Source organism: Excalfactoria chinensis, chromosome 1, assembly GCF_039878825.1.
Source record: "Excalfactoria chinensis isolate bCotChi1 chromosome 1, bCotChi1.hap2, whole genome shotgun sequence".
In the NCBI taxonomy this organism is placed as follows: domain Eukaryota; kingdom Metazoa; phylum Chordata; class Aves; order Galliformes; family Phasianidae; genus Excalfactoria; species Excalfactoria chinensis.
In genome coordinates, this window is record NC_092825.1 from 73,748,051 (window position 1) to 73,768,863 (window position 20,813).

Consider the following 20,813-nt stretch of genomic DNA (forward strand, 5'->3'; position numbering starts at 1 on the left):
ACTGCTCTAAGCATCTTTTAGTGGAAATTCTTTGGGTCGCTGTTGTTTTTCTTACAAGTTTTGCTTCTACACAGAGAATGGAAAAAGTAGAGAAGACACTTCCCAGCAAGTGCTCTTCATGTTTGTCTTTCATCTCTTTGCCTTTTTTGGTTTGATCTTTCCGCCTCTCACAGCTTATTTCTAATTGTTTCAGGGCTTTTCAGAAGGTGTAATTATTATTATTTTTTTTTTTTTCCTGATGGTTTCCCCTTCCCTATCCTGTTCCATCCCTCAACGTACTGATTTCTGGGCTTTTTTTTTCCCACTGGTCAGTTTGAAGGCAGCCTGAGAAAAGGATCAGTGGTGAGTTACGTGTCCTCAGGGGCAGTCTGTGAGCAAGCTCAGGTGGGCCAAAACAAGACAAGGTCATCCATGTGGAAGTGGCAGTAGCAAAAGTGCCCAGGAGAAGTGCCCAGCACTGAAGAGGAGGGGCTGCAAGCTGTGACACTGCATGGAGAAGACATCCTTTTCCAGGACAGCTGTGGAGAAGCCACCTGTGCTGGTGCACTGAGGGGACTTGCTCTGGCTCCCATCTAGCTCCCATGCTGGGCGAGCACATTTCCATTTAGATGCCTCACCCCAGGCCCCCTTTTACCTCAGAGAATCCCCACTGTCATGGCTCACACTTTCCGGCAGCCCACTGGCTCTGACTCTTTCAGACTTAATCACCCTTCTGTGTGGGGTGTCAGACACCCGAATCCCTCAGCTGGGTGGGCTGTGGCTTTTCCTGGGGCTAGAGGAAGGGAGGTGATGCAGGGTGGCTGCCTCACTGCTGTGGGATCCTTGCTTACTTTCTAGCTTTCCTCAGCCAGGTGGTGCGGGTGGAAGATAAAAGAGACCCAGCAGTGTGCTTCACTGAAGCAGCAACCTGTTGTGGTGACAGCTCTCACCTCTGCTGTCACACACAGCTCTTCTGCCCCCTAAGGAATGTGATCAGTGTATGGGAACTGGGCACAACCTTGTGATCTTGCAGTCCTTCACACCCTCCATGTTACACAGTCCATGGGATTACATGGGAGAGGAGGGGAAGAGAGAAGCTGGGGGAGAACCTGTGATGGCTGGAGGGAAGTGTGTTTTCCTCCTGCTCGAGAAAAACTGTTTGTGGTGTCCATGCAGAAAGCATCAACCCTCTTTCCCCCAAGTCAGCAGTCTGAGGATGGTATGAGTGTGTGGGTGAGGATGAGAGTGTGCAAGTAGATGGAACTATGACAGGGCCACATGTGCAGCTATGCAGCCCGGTGCCACCTGATACCCCTGCCCTGTCTGTATGCCTCTGGGTGTGCTGAGCCCTCTGCTCACCCTCTGTCCCATCCTACTTTTCACTCCCAGACTCTGCTTCTTCCTCATACTCTTCCCACGATCCCCCAAAACACCCTCAGCTGAAGCCATGCCTCCGCTCTAGAAAATGCTTCTTTCTGGTAGGAGCCAGCAAAGCATGCTGGTGCTGCTGCCATTTCCCAATAGGCATCCACAAGGGCTGATGGAGAGCCCTGGAGAGTGGCAGCAGCTGTCTGGTACTGGAGGGGGGCATTATTATGCTGAGCAGGCATGTTGAGAAACGAAGGTTTTGAAGGCACTGTTTTACTCAGCATCAGACTATCTTCAACAAAGACACAGATGACGTTTCACAGATGTTGTTTCTCCCTAACAACCCATTTTAAATGCTGACTTGACTCCCTTGGGTGGCATTTTCGTCATCTCCCAGAACAGGACCTCACAGCAGAAATGACAATGACTGGAGCCAGGTCAGTACAAGAGTGCCTTCCGAGAACTGCCTGCATGGGTACCCTGCAGCCTGACCAGCAAAGGGACGGATAGAGGAGGGTGTGGGAAGCCCACAGGAATAAGAGCTGTGACTCCAACAGCCCAGAATGTGGGGTATAGAAGTCCAGCTCACTAAGTACTCCTCTGTCTGCCTTAGGCATTAACGGGCTAGGTTCTGAGCTTACCCGCAGTCACCTTACACACAACCTTCATACATTGCTTTTCTTGTCTCACTTGGTATATTGCACGGATGCAAACTGCCTGTACCAAGTAAAATAAGAATAGAAAACACTATTCTGCAGTATCATTGGCTTAGTCTTGCTGAAGGAATTTTCCGTTGCATTTCCAGATTTCTGTACGATCATGTTTTTCTCTGAGTGATTCCACTTCCGCATTTTATTCCCCATAGCACCAAGTCTGAGGCTAGTCATAATTTTCTGCTTTGTGTTGACTTTCTGGGGTGATCTGTAGTTACAGAATCTACAGAATTTAATTGATCTAAGACATCATATTGCAACTTGATCACTGGGCTATCGGCTACATGAGTGGAGATCCGACAGTCTGAGTGTTCAGCAAAGGAGCTCATCCTGATTATTGTCTGCCCACAGCTAAAGCAAACACAGTGAGCAGGAAGAAGTCCCCCACTAATAAGAGATAACCAACACCTTTGTGAGGAGAAGGACAGGTCAGGCAGAGTTCCTGATGCGAGCAAAGGCTGTCAGGCTGATTGGTGCTAAACAGATGGGCTGTCACCTGCACAGGCTGGGATTAAAACTGGGAGACTTCTGACCATAAGGTAGAGGCATGCAAAGCAGCCTACCCTGCCCCAAAAGGCTATGGTGATTTCTACCAAGGTGCCAATTCTGAGCAGTGTTGGGTAGCAAATGAGGTACTTTCTCCAGTAGCAAGAATATTCTATCTGGCCAGCATTAACTGTGAAGTATATAAACCTGTTCTCTTTCTAAAAGCCTCCAGATCCTTCCTGGAGGAGAGATGGGATGCTACTGTATCATCTTTGGACATCAGCAGCTACCTGTTGGGATGATAATGGGTACCAGTATCTTGGCCGATATCTAATTAAGGGATATTTTTGATGCTGCAGGATGTGGTTTTGCAACACAGAGAGCGATAGGGTCATCTACAAAACTCCCTCCACCAATCTAGGTTGCATTTTGACTCAGTTCTCATTATGAAGTTCATACCTTGCTTTTAATCCAGCAGAAGTACATTCTGTAGCCTCCCAAACATCCCAGGGCTGCAGTGAGTTTCCTTTAGAACAAAAATGTGTCCCAGCACATACAAGAAAAGGGAACTATGAGGAACAAAGCTTTCTGCAGTCACCTTGGGCTGAAAACCACAGTGTTGACAGTTGAGTTGGGCGATAGAATAGCAGTGATGGTCCCTTGGGTGCCAAGGAAAGAGAGGTTGGTCTACATATGCCAAGCACAGATCCTCATTGTTGCTGTTGCTTTGAACTGTCAATACAGCAAGTATCCCCCTCAAAGATGAACATCTACAGCAGGATGTGACTACTGCTTCTAGGGCTCAAATCCTCTCTCTGTCTCATTCTTGGCAGCAGTGTGAATCTCTGACACAGAAGAGACAGCTTGAACTTCTCTCAGATGCTTCGGAACATGCACTGCACAGGGCACAGGGGGTGTCTGGCTCTAGGATTAGTCACACATGTCCTGAGGAACTGTGAAAAAGTAGAGTTGGGCTTGTGCTTTCCTTCAACAAAATATTATGGCAAGAGTACGTGAACCTGTTGTTTATGGTACAATGCAGCTCTGGAAGCTGCAGGCAAACTCCACTTATTCATAAAGAACATGCTTTTTTGTTTGTATTCTTAGAAGGAAAGCTAGCTAGGAAACAAAAGATGAGGAACTAAAAGAGCATGTGATATGATGAAAAACGATTTGAAGAGGAATGCAATCCCTGGGAAGATCCACATGGATGGTAGCACATCAAGGAGCCCCAGAATACTGATTAAGAGAATAATGTCTTTGGTTTGGTGACCTCCAATCATTTTGCTTTAGACAGTGCTAGGGAGAGAGATGGTGCGTTTTTAAACTGAAAGATGAAAGGAAAGATGGCATCACCTGTTTCTGTAACACCACATTTGTGCTGGATTAACATGATTGCGTGATAGACTGAAATTCTGAGTGTGGTGGCAGCTGAGCTGGTTTTTCCATTTCTTCTCTATTTGGCACCTGATGACAATTAACCACTTGCATTGTCTTATAAGGTTGCTTCTACTACCGCGTTAAGACAAAGAAAAAGCAAAATCAAACAAATCAGAAGGGACCTCCATGGGTCTCCATTCCAGCCCTGTGCTCCCAGAAGGTAACTCCAAAATTAAATCAGATTGCACAGGGACTTGCCCAGGAGAACCTGAACATTTCCAAGCATAAGGACTCTCCATCATCTCTGAGAACCAGTTCCACTGCTGAAACATTCTTACAGGAGTGAAGTTCATTTGTTGCAAACTGTATTTGCTTGTTGCCTGTCTTTTCTCTGTGCCCCTGTGAGAAGACTGAGGCAGTGTCCTCTCTAGAAAGGGGGTTCCCTTTAGGTAGAAGCAGACAACAATTAACAAAATCAGCCTTCTCTTCCCCAGGCTAAACAAACATCCCTTGCTATGTCCTCTATCCCACCACAACCTTAGGGCCCTTTGCTGAACTTTCTCCAGAGTGTCAACATCTCACAGAGTAGCATTTGTGGATTTTCATATGCCATGAAGATGGGATTCATCCCCGCTCACTGTATTCTTGCTAATAAGGCCCAGCACGTGGCTAGCCTTCATCACCAAAAAGACACCCTGCTGGCACTGGAGGCACCCAGGTCTCATGGTGCAGGAAGATGACTGGCACTCATTATGGCTTGAAGTTTCTATTCTGAAGGCACCTGGGATGAGAAACTAAGTATCTCTGTAAATAAGCTTTTAAATTCACAAGAATAGGTGGCATTTCTCAGGTCACAAAGAGGTCTGGAAGAAACCTGGGTTCTCAAGGCGTAGCTTCAACAAAGTAAATGTTAGGAATTTCTGCCAGGAGTCAGTCACTGGCATGCATGCTGTCAGTCATTGCATGCACGCATGCAATTAAGGTCACATGAGGAAAACGTGGACTTAAGCTCAGTTTGGAATAGAGGCTTGTCTATCATTTTCTTCAGGTTCTAGGAAGTTTTTTTTTGTGTGGATATCAGCTCCTGTTCTCCAGGATTTGAGTGGTTCATGCTGAGCACCACTCGCTTGTTCTCTGCCTGGCTTTTCTCAGAAAGACACAAAAGACCAAAGAGCCTTCTCTAGCTGTACAGCGCATGTGACAGCATAGGACTAAGCAGCTAATGCTTTTTTGTCATCTGTAAATACTCCAGGTCCTTTGCTGATGAAATGAAAGTACTCAAGACTTTAGACTGAGTTTCCAAGATGTTACATTATTTGTTCAACATCTAGCTGCTTTCTGATGTCCATGACTGTATTATGCAGCCAAAATGTGATAGGAGGGCTTCACAGCTCTGCAGGTGTGACTCTCTCCTGGCATGGTTAACGAGAAGCATATTTGGCAAGGTTAATGAGAAGCAAGCAGCTCCTTGGACCCTTGGTAAGATCAGACTTGGCATTAAAACGTAAGATTGTATGTTTGGAACAAAGCATGTGGATCACATTTCCAGAAGAAGATACTGGGAAGAAGAATCCCAGGAAGCAAAGGCTCCAGAGAGGAAAGCACTTGATAGAGGGTCTCAGAGAGCAAACAGGTTGTGTTACCTCTCTTTACAGAGAGAGTTACTGGAATGTGTTATGATTCAGAAGGGATGTGGAAAAATGGAAAAGTTTTTAGAAGAGTGATACAAAGATAAAAGCTGACTTGAGGTCTAGAGATCATGCGCTCAGATGTACAGGACGACTTGAGGAGTTTGACCTACTTTACCTAGTCCAAAGTTCTACTTTACCTAGTTCCAGTGAGCTCAGGCAAGTTTAGTGCAAACAAAATAAACCTATCTTACATACTGAAAAGATGGTAAAATTCTTGTCAAAGAAAGCTGTGGAGGCCAGGAGTATAAATGATTTCAGAAACTAAGTAGTTTGTGGATGATCCATTTCTCACTGGCTTTTGAATATAGTGGCCTAAGTATGACTGCCAGCTCAGGATGTCCTTAGCCCTAGTCTACAGGAGGTCCCTATATATGCCTTTTCTCTTGTTGCTCTCCTCTGGGATTGCATATTGCCCATGGGTGTAGCAGAGCACTACGCTGATCCAATACATCCATTTTCATGTTCTTACATTTCCAAACTATCTTTCTTATTTATATATATAAATATTATTATGTATATATATATATAAATATTTATATATATATATATATAATATATATCCATGAGGAGAGCACGTGAAAAACAGGCAGACTCTCTGATAGATGAGCATAAGCATGAAAGTTCAAAAGGAAAATCAGAATCTGTTTGGAAATTAGGTACATGTGTCTTTTTTTAACAGCAATGCTTTGATATGGGAATAACTTTTCAGTGGCCTCTTCTCTACCTGCAGACTCCTGAAAATGGTTGAATGTGGAAAATGGTTGATGGCATCCTCTTGGTCAACTGTAGGGTATGGGGCTCTCTGCAGGAATGAGGAAGCCAAGAAAGTTGATCAGCACCACAAGAGTAAAACACTATCTATTCATGTTTCTCAATACTTCTCCTTTCCTGACAGGCCTCACTTGAGGTTTTCTCTGATAGTGCATGTGGGCACGTTTTAAGACTCAGGACAGAAAGCTATCTAGTCTTGCTCCATCGTGAAACTCCAGCACAGGACTGGGAAATAGCAGGGGAATATAACTGCTGAGCTGAGATGTGTAATCTGGAGGGAGATGGAAGGGTGAGGAGTGCGGACTCAGATACACAGAGGTGGTGGTGGTGGTATGTGTGCACGGGGACTTTCCCTTGGGTTTAGCAGGGCACTGCTGTTTTTTCCCTAACTACAGGTGGTCAGAGGGCTCACTTGTTCCAAGCCTGAAGGAGCTTTAAGGGTTTCTCTTTTTTGATGTTTTTAACTACCCCAATGTGTGGCTTAAAAGCTTCAAATAAAAGTCACTCTGAAAGACTGGTAATCCCAAGAGTTTCATGTTCATTCTGTGCCTGAACTGTAAGCCCAGATCAGCTTGTGTAGAGGAGAAGAATATATGGACAAAATGATCCAGTCATGAGACAAGGTGAAGCTCAGAACTCACAATAATGGAACAGTGTGCCACAGTAAAAAACAGCAGCCCAACAAATGGAAAAAACAAACAAACAGACCCCAAACCCAAACTAACTTCATTTCCTGCCCTCATCTGTGAAAAACAATTGTCTGTGTGGGCGTATGAAGATGACCTGTAAAACTTCCCGGGTGCTTGAATGGAAGGTAGGTATGGAATCCCATCATACAGCTCCTCCCATGAGGAAACTGATCTAGGAGACTCTTTTCCAAGTTTGCCTTCCTGTTCCAATGCCACTGTGTGAAAAATCTCATCTGCAAGAAGTCGACGGTCAAAGAGGAGACAGAGAAGTTCTGAAAAAGTAACTTTATTTGAGTAAAGGGAAGGCACATGGACATGAATTCCTGCCGAACCACTCAAAAACTCAAGTAGGTGCAGCCCCTTCCATTCCCAACCCCCTGGCCACGTACCACCTTCCCTCTTTCCCAAGTGAATGACATACTTAGGGGTTACAGCCTTCCTGGTTCATCGACCCAGCTATGCATCCTATGCCTGGCTGTCCCCGTGGCAGCCTCAGTAGAACTTCTTTTTTATCTTTTTCTAAATTCTTACTGGTTCTCTCAAACCACTTAGCAACTTTGTTAAACAAAACTATTTACAAGGCCTCCTTCAGAATTTGAGGAGCATCTTGGTTTTGTAAAGACATCCCCCTGTCCTGTCTTCATTGAGTATGACTGCCATGCTTTACCTACTCACTTCAGCACACATTTAGTGATAACATGCCCCTTTATGGGACAGTCAGTCAAACCAACATAGACATTAAGTCTAAAAGTAGAAGAAAAAAAAACACCCAGATACAGACTAGGAGACTGCAAATGACTTCTATATGTACCTGCCTTTCAAGTGGAGGGACTTTCAGGCTTGCTGGCCAAGACAAATCTGCTGCCGACTGATAACAACCACACGGGAACTTCTCAGCTGCTCAGGTGCGATGAGAGTCCTTCTTTGCTCCTCCAGGAAGAGGCAGCTCACAGCACGCTCTGTGCTGAATGTTCTGGGGGAGAAGAAACTGCGGGTGACCGCTCGTCGTCTTTCGGTCAAGAATTGACCGACGTGTGCGATGTGGTGCCACCAGGGGGCACTTCAGACGGGAAAGATGAAGCCCTGTGCTTGCAGGACTCCGGTCCCTCTCTAATGAGCCCGTTTGAGAGGCTTGGGGAAAACAATAGAACGTGCACCCTCCAAACCGAAACAGAAATCAGTTCAAGCTACAGCTGGTTGTGTTGCCTGTTATCTTCGAATGGTGCTCTGTATCGAGTGCAAGCATAGATCCTGAAAGAAGAGCCTGTGTGCCCAGAAGAGCCCAGATAACACAGGATTGAATCTTGCTGAGGGCCCCCTTGGAGGCTTCAGTGATGACTGCACATACAGCACTGAGATATTCTGCTGCATAGTGCTGTTCCAAGATGGCATTCTTTCTCATCAGCTGTTTGGGATCCCATCAGCTATCTGTAGGCTTTTCACCCTTTGGAGTAAGAGGCAGTGCAGCACTGGGCAATTTTGGCTCACCTGTGGGAATCCTGCCACAGTTGGGAGATGTTAGGTTAGAATATGATCTGGAAACACTTTAAAACATAGAAAAACTGAGGTGGAATGGAATTCTCTCACATGAGGAAGTTACAGTCAACACAGCACACTGTTAGCAGTGCCCCGGAGGACTGCTGAGTCCTGCAGCAATGAAAGATGAGCCACAGGAGATGCTCTTTAATGAAATCATCTGGAAATGCAACAGAAGAAAGATTTTGGAGGAGGCTTCAGGTAAGGGTCTTCAATGATTTTCATAACACATCGTGTATCCTAATTCTGTTTTGTTTCAAAGTCTGATCATCATGTTTGCAGGCTAAGCTTCCAGGGAAACAAACAAACAAACAAACAAACAAAAAAGGTTTGATATTCACACTATGTAAAATGAATTGCTGGGATAGCTGGGAAAGTCTAAAACATGACTCCATCTGACTTGACAAAGAGGCAAAGGGAGACACAGTCACAGAGCTCTGGAAAATGACTACTAGATGCTACATCTTATAGCCTTTAGGAGCTTGAATGCATGATGCTCCAGTTACATTTCAGACTTAGCAACAGAATTTGTCGTGGCAAGACATACGGCCTAGCACCCTGCTGACATGATGGTGCTACTTCATGGATGAAGCAACTAAACAGAGAAGTAAGCATGTAGAACTCCATTAGGACCCCGGAAATATTGAACTGGACTTCCTGAGAAAAATTGTTAAAGATATATGGCAGAGAATGGGAGCCATAAATGTCATTATTAAAAACTCTAGAAGTCTGTAGAACATGCAGGTCCTACAACCACCTAGAGACAGATAATATCAGCTGGGTGTCACCAACAGCTCCACTATGGGTTGCACGCTCATTTGTCCTTTCTGAAGAGTAATTTGCAGAAAGGCTCCTAGCCACCTGCCATAGCCTGCCTGCCCCAATACACCTGACAAGAGGAAGCTTTGCCTGCTCGGAACTGACAGTTCTCTGAGGCTTAGCTAAGGAACAACTGCTATCTGCAGAGACTTCCAGCTGGGATGATAGGGGTAGAGCCTTTTCTTCTGGAGCAGCCTGAAATAGGAAAGCATCTCTTCTGCTTCTGGTGGGAAATGCCTTCCATAAGATCAAAGCTATATTTGATGACACCAGTCTTGGTCCTGCATGGCTACAACCTTTGCTTACTAACACCCTGGGTCTTCCCTCACCCTTGTGACTGTCCATGTTTTGCTACAATAGTAAGAGCTCCCCAGGAAGTAAGCCCCAAACCTGTCCAGTGAGAGGCAACGTTCCAGCGCTGTCCTTCTGCGACGTGTCCCCAGTCTGAGCCCACACATGTAAACACAGAATTCCTCCCTAAGAAAATGCACAGGCTGACTCAGCCACAAATGTATCTTTGACTCCACTCTTGAAATAAGGGAGAAGTGGGAGGGAAAAGTACATGGGCTTCTTAAGGATCTGGAAAGGCGAGTTGCATTAGTTTCCCATCTGGCATATGGGAATTGACTGAGAAACGTGACTACTAATCAGAGGGCCTAAAAAGGCCTCTTATCCCAGAGAAATGCTGCAAAGAGATGTAATGTACCTGCAATTATTATTATTATTATTATTAAAGTTGAAACAGAAGAGTGGCTATGGGCTTTCCTAAAGCATGAAAGGTTTTTCCCCCCTGACCAGCAGCGTTCAGAGGGCACACTTGTTCCAGGTGTGAAGGAGGGCTCATGGTTCTGATGGCATGATAATTTTGATTGTGACAATCTTGTTTCATTTACTGGCTTAAAACTGATGTGAAAGACCAAAGAGACTGGGTGGGGAGCATCATTTGCCTGAGGTGGAAATGAGGAGAGGACAGCTAGAATATGCAAAGAACATTTGTTTCTGTGCTCGGCAGTTTGGTTCAAGCTTCCATGGCAGGCTTCTATTTCTTCATACACTCAGAGAAAGATGCTGGTGGGAGGGGACCTTTGAGGTCTCTACACCAATCTCCTTGTTCACAGCAGAGTTGATGCCAAAGGTAGATCAGATTCTTTTACATGTACCAGCAGCACTGACACACTTAATTCAGCCAACACTGAGACCAGCTGCCTCCTCTCGTGCTTCTCATCCACAGCTCACCAGCACAGCCTGAGCTGTCTTCTTCATGAGACCATGCCTACATGGCCCCTCAGAAGGAGCAGGCACTCAGATGTGTCTGCTCACAGCTTCCTGTTGCCCAGCTTCCACCTTATCCTGCTCTGCCCAGATGAGGAAGGCCTGGTGTGCCCACAGAACTTCTGGACTGTTCCAAGCAGCCAGTGCTGGCTGGGCTTTGCTATCCCATGTAGCCTCTCCCTACCAATGGCCATGCTGAGGCTGTGAGACTCAGCCCCTCACCTTCAGGCTGTGAGCTGGTGGACCCGTTGTCCAACCATCCCATTCATTCAGCTTCTTCAAACTGGAGAATGCAGTTGAAAAGTAGTAATGACCTCTAGAGCTATGGAGGCATCTTACCCAAACCCACCACACCATGGTGTGGACACAGCCAGTCCATGCCCACAACCACTGGGCCTTGTCTCCTTTAGCAAGACACACCTTCCATGTATCACCTGAGCTACAGGTAGAGCAACTGAACATCGCAGAAAGAAAAGGGCCATTGACACCAAACATCTAGAGAGCTCTAACAACGCTGTCATCAGGGCAAGAAAGCTGCTTACAGAATTGCCTCCTGACAGCAAAACCTCTTTCATACGAAACCACTAAGGACTTCACTGCAGGCATATTAGAAACTAAGGTCTGGTCTGCAATTGCACTTGGCCCAGCGGTAAGGCCTGACCAAGAGACAAGTCCATCCAGTGCACATTCCTGCACAGCCAGCCTCTTGCAGACTAATCCCAGTGTGTGCTGACTTCTAGTGTGACCTTTAGACAGCTTTGAGGGAGTTCTGCCCCCAGCTGATCAGGCTGACAGATGGTGGCAGGAATTAACTGAAATGAGCAGAGGATTAGCGCAGAGCTGAGAAAGGTGGCTAAGGTCTCTGGATGTTATCACTGCTTCTGAGGAATCACTGGTAAAGATGGGCTTACCTTGTTGGTGCCAGCATGATACCACCACTGGTTTTACTGAATTAGGCTCAATGGTGAAAGGCTTCTGCAGGTTTGGATGCAAAGTGCAGAGCGTACCTCCATATCCACAACTTTTTCTGGAACTCTGAAACCTCTTGCTGTGATTGTCTGGCCTGCTCCAAGGAAAGGAACTCAACTGTGCAACACCCCGCTGTTATCTGTAGCTCTCAGGTCAACAACGACATCCTGCAGAGCACTGAGATGGATGAATGCAGAAGCAGATATTCTTCTATTTCCTTTCCTTCAGCTGTATCTTCTATCCACAGGTGGTGACAAAGGTGTGCAGTAAAACTGAACAAGATGGAAGAACCAGGAAGAAGCTGTGGAATTGAGGACTCCATAGAGACATGTGGAAACCAGCTGCCAGCCCTTCATCACTTCTCTGTGTCCTGCAGCATTTCCCTCAGAGGAAGTGAGGAATGGCTGCTTATGCAGCTCGTGCTGCCATAACAGGCAGGTGCTGCCCTGCTTACTCCAGGGTGATCGGATGGATAGAGCCAGAGATGCTGCTGTTGTACTCATGTGGAAAGCAGGCTCCTCTCCCACTTTCTCACCTGCACAAGCACTCCTCACTACTCAAACAATGGCACTGCTGCTGGGAAGTTGCGTGGAAATTTGAAGGGCCTTTTGTAGAGGTTGGATTATCCTCTAATTTATCTATATTTGGTACTAAACAGTAAAAGTTGACTGGTCAGAAAAACCTGGGGTGAATCCTGAAGACTTGCTCCAACGTGAAAGTATTTTGAAATGAGCAGGGACTGGAATCTATCAGTTTTTTTAAATGGAGCAATAGTAGGAACATAAAATTGCACAAGTGTGGTTAAATGATACGTGCGGGTTGAATCAGCACATTCATCACGGTGCCCAGGGCGAGTGGGAGCAGGGAGAGGCATTGCAAGTCAGCCTGATGCAAGAGCTACCTGCTTTTGAAATGCTGCTCACTGGGGAGATGGCCAAAATGGAGGTGGCTGCAGCTGCTGAGCTCTCCGTGGAACAGGACGGAGCTGCACAAACACAGCCCGTGCTGGTATGACAGCAAAGCACCCAAACACAGAGCCCAACGTATGGCTTCAGCTGGAGATGGGGCTGTTCCAGAGACCTGTATAGGTGGGAAGAGGGTTGGCAGCAGCTGTGCCGTTTGCACCACATCCTTGTCGCTCTGCATGCCAGGCCGGTCCTGCAGCCAAACAGGGACATTTGGAGAAGATGACAATGGATGCCTTGCATCTCCAGAGACCAGTGACTGTTTGTACTGCCAGTGTCTCATCTGTTGCTGTCACTGGGCACGCACAAAGCCGCTGATGCACAGACAAAAGTTGGTATTATTTACAGCTCCCAGGCTCGGTCACTCATTGTGTGACTGCCAAAATTGGGAGTTTAAAAAGGAAGTAACAGTAACAGCAACTTTAAAGGTCTCCAAAGATAAAAGACAATTATTTGACAGATCTCTCCCAGGCAGCAGGTGGGACAAAGAACTGAAGCTCTTGCTCTCTAAACACTTCCCTTTCAATTCTGTGACTGTTGCTGCACAGGTCACTTTCGATGCCAGCTGGGGCAGGGATGCTGCCGAGCTGCAAAGCAGCGCTTGCCCGCACACAGCAGGCACAGCTTAGGCTCCATTTCTGAGCCACCATCATCCAGTACAGAGGCTCTGTTTGTTTCCAGAGCCTCGTGACAGCCCCAGAGCTTTACCTTAACGTTTGTCGTGCATCCTCACTGCGAGTGCCTGGCAGATGGAGCCGCGTGAGAGGGAGGGAGCAGAACCCGTGCATGCTGATCTGCAGCACGCAGGTGCCATTTAAATAACTCTCACAGGTTTTTAACTGTCTTTCTTCTATCCACCAGCTGCTATCCAAGCCATCCTGTTTTTTTCTCCACAGACCGACTTGTACTGACCGGAGCATAACCTAAGACAGACACAACCATCCACACAAGCTGTCTGAAATATTTTTAAACGCTTTTATTTACAGTGCTAGTTGAAAACAATATATATATTTATATCTATAATCCTCGTGATGTTTGTGCCATAGAAAATGCTGTGGCTATATTGCCTTTAATTTACAAAAAAAAAAAAAAAGAAAAAGAAAAAAAAAAATGGTCACAAGAGAATCTCAACAGAAAAAAATGGAAGTCAAAGTTTGGTCCCCAATTTATTTCTCTCTTGATTTGTTTTAAAAAAGCCTCCAAATTAAAAAATATATATATATGCAGTTCAGATGAAATTCATATATAAAAACAACCCTTAGCTTCTGAAAAATTCACGAGGGTCAGCTTGCTGTCTGTCATGTAAACTTGGAAAAAAAAAAAAAAGAAGCTTAAGATAAATCCCATCTCTGCATACGGTTTAACAGAACCATTATTTGCTCGTAATATTCTTTTTACTAGTCTCTCGGGTTCAATGGGAAAGCAGATGAGAGGAGGCCTAGGACTAGAAAATGCACCATGAGATCTGTGCCCGCAGCCTCTGGGACTCAGGGAGAACATCTGACTGACAGCAGGTCCTGGGAGCAGAAGCTGTCAAGAATCTCAGTCACATTAGTGAAAAGGGAGGGCGAGTGAAAAGGAATGAGAGGTGCTTGCCGTGTGAACAGCCAGTCATATAGGCCTGGCAAGGTTATGCATTGGGCCACGATGGAAAATGATGAGATTCTTGAGGGAAGAGGTTCATTTGTATGTGGGGCACAGCTGGAAGGATGTGGGGAGGTGGAATAATTTCAGGTGGGGAACGTCACAGATGGGCTGGATCTTTGGATGGGAAGGAAACTGCTGTATTCCCTGTTTGAGAGCTTTTCTAACCTTTCCTCATCTGAGATTGTGTGAAGCCAGAGGCTAATGGACAGTGCAAGCACAGGCTGGAATGGAGGAGGAGAGATGGACGGAACAGAGGAAATGGGAGGGGAGGACTCAAGCGGAGGACCCATTTTCTGTCTTCTGCCTCTTTGGATCCACTTCATCCTGAGTACGACAAAGAGAAGGAAAAAAAAGTTACCAGCAATCGCCGCACCAGCACATCCAATTCTTACTGCTGCTCTTTCCTCCATGCCAAAATTCACTTAGCCACCCTAAATCCATTCCTCTTGGAAGTACTTTGAGTGTCTGATGACTGCTTTGCTGACAGTGGTTAAGACACGGACAGCTTCTTTTGCAGCAGCACCTACACTGCTGCAATCAGGAGGCAGAGCAAGCACAGGCTTACACCACTTCACACAGACCCTGAGACTTGGCCTGTAGCCCAGATATTACAGGTTTTAGAGCAGGGTTGTCACCCCGCACATTGACTGGCCCCGGATCCCACCAAAAACTCATGAAGCTTTATTGTTCCTTTGCCACATCAGGTCTGTTTGCTCATCTGCTGCTGAAACACTGAGACACTCAGCAGCAGCATCCTCATGGACTTCATCTGCACACAGCGTGTTCATCCTGTTCCTTTTCACTGCCTTTACCCACACAACCACTCACCTCCTCCTCCTCTGCAGATCGTTTTTCTGCATGTCCATCCTGCTCTTGCCCATTCTCATCTCCTTCTAAAAGCACAAGCAAGAGCAGAAATTACAAGTTAATTAAAGTAGCACTTAAGGAAACATATTCTCACAGTCAAAGATCCCAGAGGAGGAATTTCCCTTATTGTTTATTTCCCCCAAATCTGCCCTTCCTGCAAACCCCCCATTCTCCCCATACTAATCATACCCACCGTCATCCTCATCACCACCTTCTTCTTCATCCACATCTTCAGGATTCTCTTCCGCATCCTCTTCAGCTCCATTCTCCTCATCCTAAGCAAAACAAATTTGTCAGAGCAGAAACTTATTGTCAGGATGACGTCCCCACGTGCTCTTTGCTGCAAGAGCAAGAACATCCCAGCGTCCAGTTGCAAGCACACACCAAGCAAGCGACCTCTGCACTGTGACTCGGACCCTCCCACATCAGCTGTCCCACACTGCCAAAGCCTTCCTCCCCTCATGCCTGCCTCCTTGACAAAACCAAATGCCCAGTTCCCTCCTCACCACCGTGAACCTGTGACATGCATGAGCTTGTATCATGACACGCTGCTGCCACCTAATTCCAACAATAGAAACATCTTTCTGGCTACAAGCTAATGACAGCTGGAGTCCATCTACTCCAGATGCTCCTGACCTCTGCCAGTCTGTGCATCTCCTTGCCGCTCCCTCAGCCCAAACTCCTCAAGTACTGGGGATACCCGAGGAGATGCCGCGCTGCATCCCCTTGCTGCCACCTCCTGACTTCCATCTGCCCTGCCTCCGTTCTCCTCTCTGATCCTCCCGCTCACGGACCGTGCTCACTACACCGAGTTCTTCAAGACTCGTTCTCCACGGTTACCCTAGGTCTCGTCCGTTTGCCACCCTCCCTCCGAAGCCTGGCTGCTCAGTTCCCTTCCCCTGCCTCCCTTCACTCTCACTTCCCGCAGCGACTTTAGCCGATGACCCTTCCAAAGTCCTCCCATCTCCCTCACCGCGCCTCGAAGAGATTACTCTATACCTCACCTCTACTATCTCCTTCTTCTTTTCTTTGTGGACTGCTTTCTCCTCTAGTTTCTCCTTCTTCTCCTTCATTTCCTATACGCAAGATGGGAAAAAAAAAAAACAAAACCAAAACATGGCAGCGCTCAGCGGCCAGAAACGAAGCCGATGGGACGCGCGGTCTCAGACAAAGAGGGCTCGGGACAGGAAGACGCCGAACGGAGGCGCGGACGACACACGGCGGGCAGCCCGGCTCTCGCAACCACGCAGGGCAGCCCGGCCGGAGGCACGCCTCGGGGCCGGCCGCGCGGCGCCGGGCAGGGCGGCCCCGGGCCAGGGGACGGCCCTCTAGCGCCGAGGCTCCCGCCCCCCGCCTCCTCCCGCCGGAGCGGGGCGGCAGGTTGTCGGCGCGCCTCCGGCCGTCCGGCTGCCACCTTTGTGCTCTCTTTCGGTCGGCTTTCCGCTTTTTTATCGACCGCTATAGCCGCGCGGAGCCCCCGCGCGCGCTCCCAGACCCGCGTGACAGAGCGGGGCCCCCGGCCCCTCCGCGCCCCCCTCGGACCCGCGCCGCTCCGCCCCCCCCTTTCCCCCACCTCGCCGAGCGGGATCCCGCGCGCGGGCCCTCGCGCCCCCCGCCCCCGCTCCCCATTGGCGGAGGGCCGCGCGCGCCCCCCTGCCGGCCGGGCGGTCGGGGCCGTCGGGAGGGGGCGGCCGATAAGGGCCGCGGAGGGGCTCACCTTGGCGCTCAGCTCCGCCGGCGCCTCCTCGACGCGTTTCTCCGACATCCTGTCAGGGGCAGCGCGGGGCCGCGAGCGAGCGTCGGGGACCCCCCAAGGAGGAGAGAGAGCGCTGGGAGCGGGGAGAGGGGGGGGTCGGCGCGCGGCGGGAGCTCCGAGTCCCAGCGGTCCGGCGGCACGGATCCCGCCCCGGGGCCAAAGTGCCTAGGTCTGCCGCGATGGGGGATACGGCGGCGGAGGGGATTTATACAGCGCCGGGTGACGAGGGAAGGAGGGACCTGGCAAAGGGAGGGGAGAGGGCGGAGGAGGGAGGGAGGGAGGCGGAGGACGGCCGTCGGCGGAGCGGGCCCCGAGAACAATGTGCGGTCTGCGCGGACCGCGGACCGCCCGCCCGCCGTCAGACGGCCGGCCCCGCACGGCGTCCCGCCGCCGCTCGGTCGGGTGACGGCGCGGCGGTGCCTCCGAGCCGGCCCGCCCCGCGCCCATAGACGGCCGCGAGGTGCGAGGGAGGAGCCGCCGCGCCGTCCCGCGCAACTCGCCCGAGCAAGGCGCGGGCCGAGGCTCGCCGCTCCTCGCGCCGCAGGGCAGCGCCTCGGGGCGAGCGGCCGGCGCGGGCTCGGCGGGAGGCGCCGCGGGGCAGCGCCGGGCAAGCCTGGCGACGGGCCGGCTCGTGCCGCTCCCGCCTGGAATTTTCCACTCGGCTGCCGCCCTCCCCCTGGAAGCGCTGCCAGCCGGGGCTCCTCCCCGCCGCCGCGTCCTGCCGGGCCGGGGCCCCGCGCGGACCCGCGGTGGGGGTGGGGCGGGCGGGAGGCTGTTTTTCCCGCGCTCTGCGGCGGAGGCAGGGGGCGGGGCCGGGCCGCCAGCCGGCGTTGAAGCGGGTGGGGGAGGGGCGGCCAGCGCGTCCCGCTTCCCCATATAAGGAGGGACCGAGGGCGGGCGTCCGATTGGGCCATTCAAATGAGCGGTTTGCCTGGCAACAGGCTTCCTATTGGTCGTCGGGGGGAGGCTCTGCGCGGGGGAGGGGGCGCGGGGACCGTCGCTGCGAGGAGAGGGGAGGGCACGTGGGGATACGGGCACGGCGCGAGGACGGAGCGCGGGGCGAGAGGCGGCGGTCGCCGAGCCGCGCTCGTCCCTAAGTCCGTCGCCGCCCTCCCTTTCCACCGCCCTGCCTCGGCCGGCGGGAAGGACGTCGGGTGACGTTCGGGGGCGCTGCGGGCCCCCTGTGAGTCGTCGGCGCCTAAAGCCGAGTCCCGCGCTGCGGGACGCTCGTCCGCGGCCGTACGGCGGCGAACGCAGCGGAGTACGAAGCCCTGCGTTTTCCGCGGGGATCTGCGGCTGCTCCCCGGGCAGCCCGGCCCTCCCGCTGCCCGCCGCTCTGAGTCCGCCGGCCGAGCGCTGCCGCGGGGCTGACGGCAATGCCGCCGGCCGCATCGCTCGGGTGTTCGGGGGCGCGGTAGGCGTGCGGCGGCGCCACCTGCCGGCCCGCTTGGGCACCGCTGTGCCGGGAAAGAGGCGCCTCGGCCGAGCTCTGGGCAGGACCGGGGCGCGGCGGGGACTGCACGTTGGAAGGGAAGGGTGAGGCAAGGATGGAAAGGCCGGCCCAGCCGCGGCGCTGCCCTACGTAGCCCGTCCCAGTGAGGCACAAGAGCCTTTCAAACTCGGTGTGCCTCAGTACTATGTCTGACCCTAGAACCAGTGATCTGAGCTCCATCAGATGTGGTTCCGTGTGAGTATTTGGCAGAACAAAAGGTCGGTACTTAGGTAACAGGGAGAGAACTAAGTACGCATCTCCTGAGGGAGAGTAGGAAGGAGATGGCATAAAAGACCACATGGGTGACACGGAGGTATGAGATCCTCACCTTGTCGTCTCCAGCTACAGCAGCTTCCCCTCAGATTATGTGACTAAGCTGTGCTCTTCCTAGCTGCATACGGTACGTGCTGCCTGCTCCAAGGAAGCTGTACTTAACTCAGACATGCAGATCCAGTGTAATACAGGCAGAACACATCATGAAAACGCACGCATTCGTTGTTTTTCCGCCTGTTTTATAAGCCCCTCTAGCCATCTTCTCAGGTCTACGTGCTGTCAACACTTGAGCTCTGCCATTTGGTTCCACTTTCATCCCTCTTTTCTGCAGAAAACAGAAAATGTGAATTTCTGGAGCCGCGCTCAAAAATAGGAGGAAAAATATATATATATATATATATGAAGTTGCTGGCTGGGTGTTGTCATACTGTGCTGCTCCTTGGCAGAGATGCATGACTCACAGCTCTGCTGTTCTGTGCACCAATCCAGGATTTTTGTCCTTATCTTTACAGCCTCAACTCCTGCACACACAAAGCTGCACCATCACGCATCCTCTACCAGAGACGTATCCATGCTGATGCACAAGCAGGCCTCAATGCAACATCCTTGGGGAGAAAAAGTGAAGATTGTATTTGGTGATGATACTGTTGCCCAAAGAGTTATGTTGACACAGGCAACGCCCTCAGATGCAAATACACAAACGGCTGTTTATGAGAGGAAAGTATGTTTCCAACCACCTGTGAAAAGGGGCCATTTGGTTAGGTCTGTGACCTCTTCCTTCCCCCTGTGTACTCCAGTTCTCAGGGCGCAGTCTTGCTTCTTCCTATTCACACTGTATCCTCTTTGCAGCTTTTACTCAGATCTGTAGGTTCTGAACTTTTGCCACATACCTGTATCCTTTGTCAGCGTTATTCCCATGGCTGTTTCTCCTGTGTTTTTTCTGCTTTCCTTTCTTGTACGTACAAAATTCAGCTCGTGTCCCCATTCGTTCTTCACATCCCGTTTTTCCCTGCATGCCCATAGCAGGTAGGTTTTCTCTCTCATATCCTGATTGAAACTCCTCTCCATGCCCTGGGACGTTCCTGCTTCTGCAGCCCAGCTGCTCCTCAGATCCTGATAGGGGGATTTCATTGGATTCTAGTATGCAATTCCTTCACTTAGTCCCCGTGGGCATCCTTTCACTGACTTCTGTAAGTCTTTCTCAGGCCCTTCTGTTCCTCCATCACATTGGTACCGCTTTGATGGATCAATTTATAGCTTTTCTCTGCTCCTCTCTCCCATCTGAATGTATCCCTTGGTGGCATACGCAACTAAACTCATCATGCAATCTGCAGATGTAAGTTGCTTTTCAGTAAGTTCAGCAGTCTTTGCTTCAAGTTGCTTTGCAAACTCAGCAGAATATATTCCATCTTTTTTGGAGTCTTCAGCCTTTAGACAGGATGATGGAGGTACAGAAGTGGTGTGATATGTCACTGGGAGCATCAACAGTATGCGTGTCCGCAGCCCGGATATGTAATTTGCTCTGTAAGTTACCATTTTTGTGTAGCATGCTGTTTGTGCTTTGTGTTTTTGTGGATGTGTGCATCTGTTTAGATGCAATACTTACACATGTATGCATTTAATCCACATTGTTCATTTTTTCTATCCCGTGTCCATTAAAAATCATTCAGGTTATTGACTGCATTTGTCCTCCATGGTGCCATAACCTGAAGCTAAGAGGAAATTTCTGATAATTCAACCACTGGCCAAGCTTTGCATTTGGAAAATATGTCTTCGCAAGAAGCAATGTAAATGAGCACTGCTGAGGGCTGGGTAACAGTGTGGATAGCATAATGAGAGGAAGCAAGAGGAGTGAAAGAAACTGATTAGTGATGAGAACCAGCCTGCGAGAGGATCAGAAAGGGAAGGAAGGTTTTGGATCATGATTTTTGTGAACTTGTCTTCACTGATATGGCACAGATGGAGGTCGTGCTTCTCACTCACTGTGTGGCAGACTCATTCTTGAACAAAATACTCGGAAAGTAATCACTGCTAAGCAACACATACCCCAGTCACAGTGAGCTGGCTCTAGCATTTCAGATATTGACACTCCTGAGGATCAAACCAGAGCTGTCCTTCTCTTAGGGTGCCCTTCATCTGA

The 20,813-nt window shown here is 49.7% G+C and overlaps 1 protein-coding gene across 1 annotated transcript; it reads right to left on the reverse strand.

Annotated features, from left to right (window-relative positions):
• Positions 1–13,601: 13,601 nt before the first annotated feature.
• On the reverse strand, positions 13,602–17,258 carry PTMS (parathymosin). Its single transcript, XM_072338798.1, has 5 exons — positions 16,870–17,258; positions 16,157–16,228; positions 15,346–15,427; positions 15,114–15,178; positions 13,602–14,609 (listed from the first exon to the last, which is right to left on the reverse strand). The coding sequence occupies exons 1-5, from the start codon at positions 16,915–16,917 to the stop codon at positions 14,559–14,561; spliced, it is 318 nt and encodes a 105-aa protein (XP_072194899.1). The 5' UTR covers positions 16,918–17,258; the 3' UTR covers positions 13,602–14,558.
• Positions 17,259–20,813: the final 3,555 nt, after the last annotated feature.

Coding starts and splice junctions, on each gene's coding strand:
- PTMS (XM_072338798.1), bottom strand. CDS start 16,917: ATGTCGGAGAAACGCGTCGAGGAGGCGCCGGCGGAGCTGAGCGCCAAG. Junction 16,229..16,869: donor CGGCGGAGCTGAGCGCCAAG/GTGAGCCCCTCC, acceptor TCTTGCGTATAG/GAAATGAAGGAGAAGAAGGA. Junction 15,179..15,345: donor AGGTGGTGATGAGGATGACG/GTGGGTATGATT, acceptor TTGTGCTTTTAG/AAGGAGATGAGAATGGGCAA.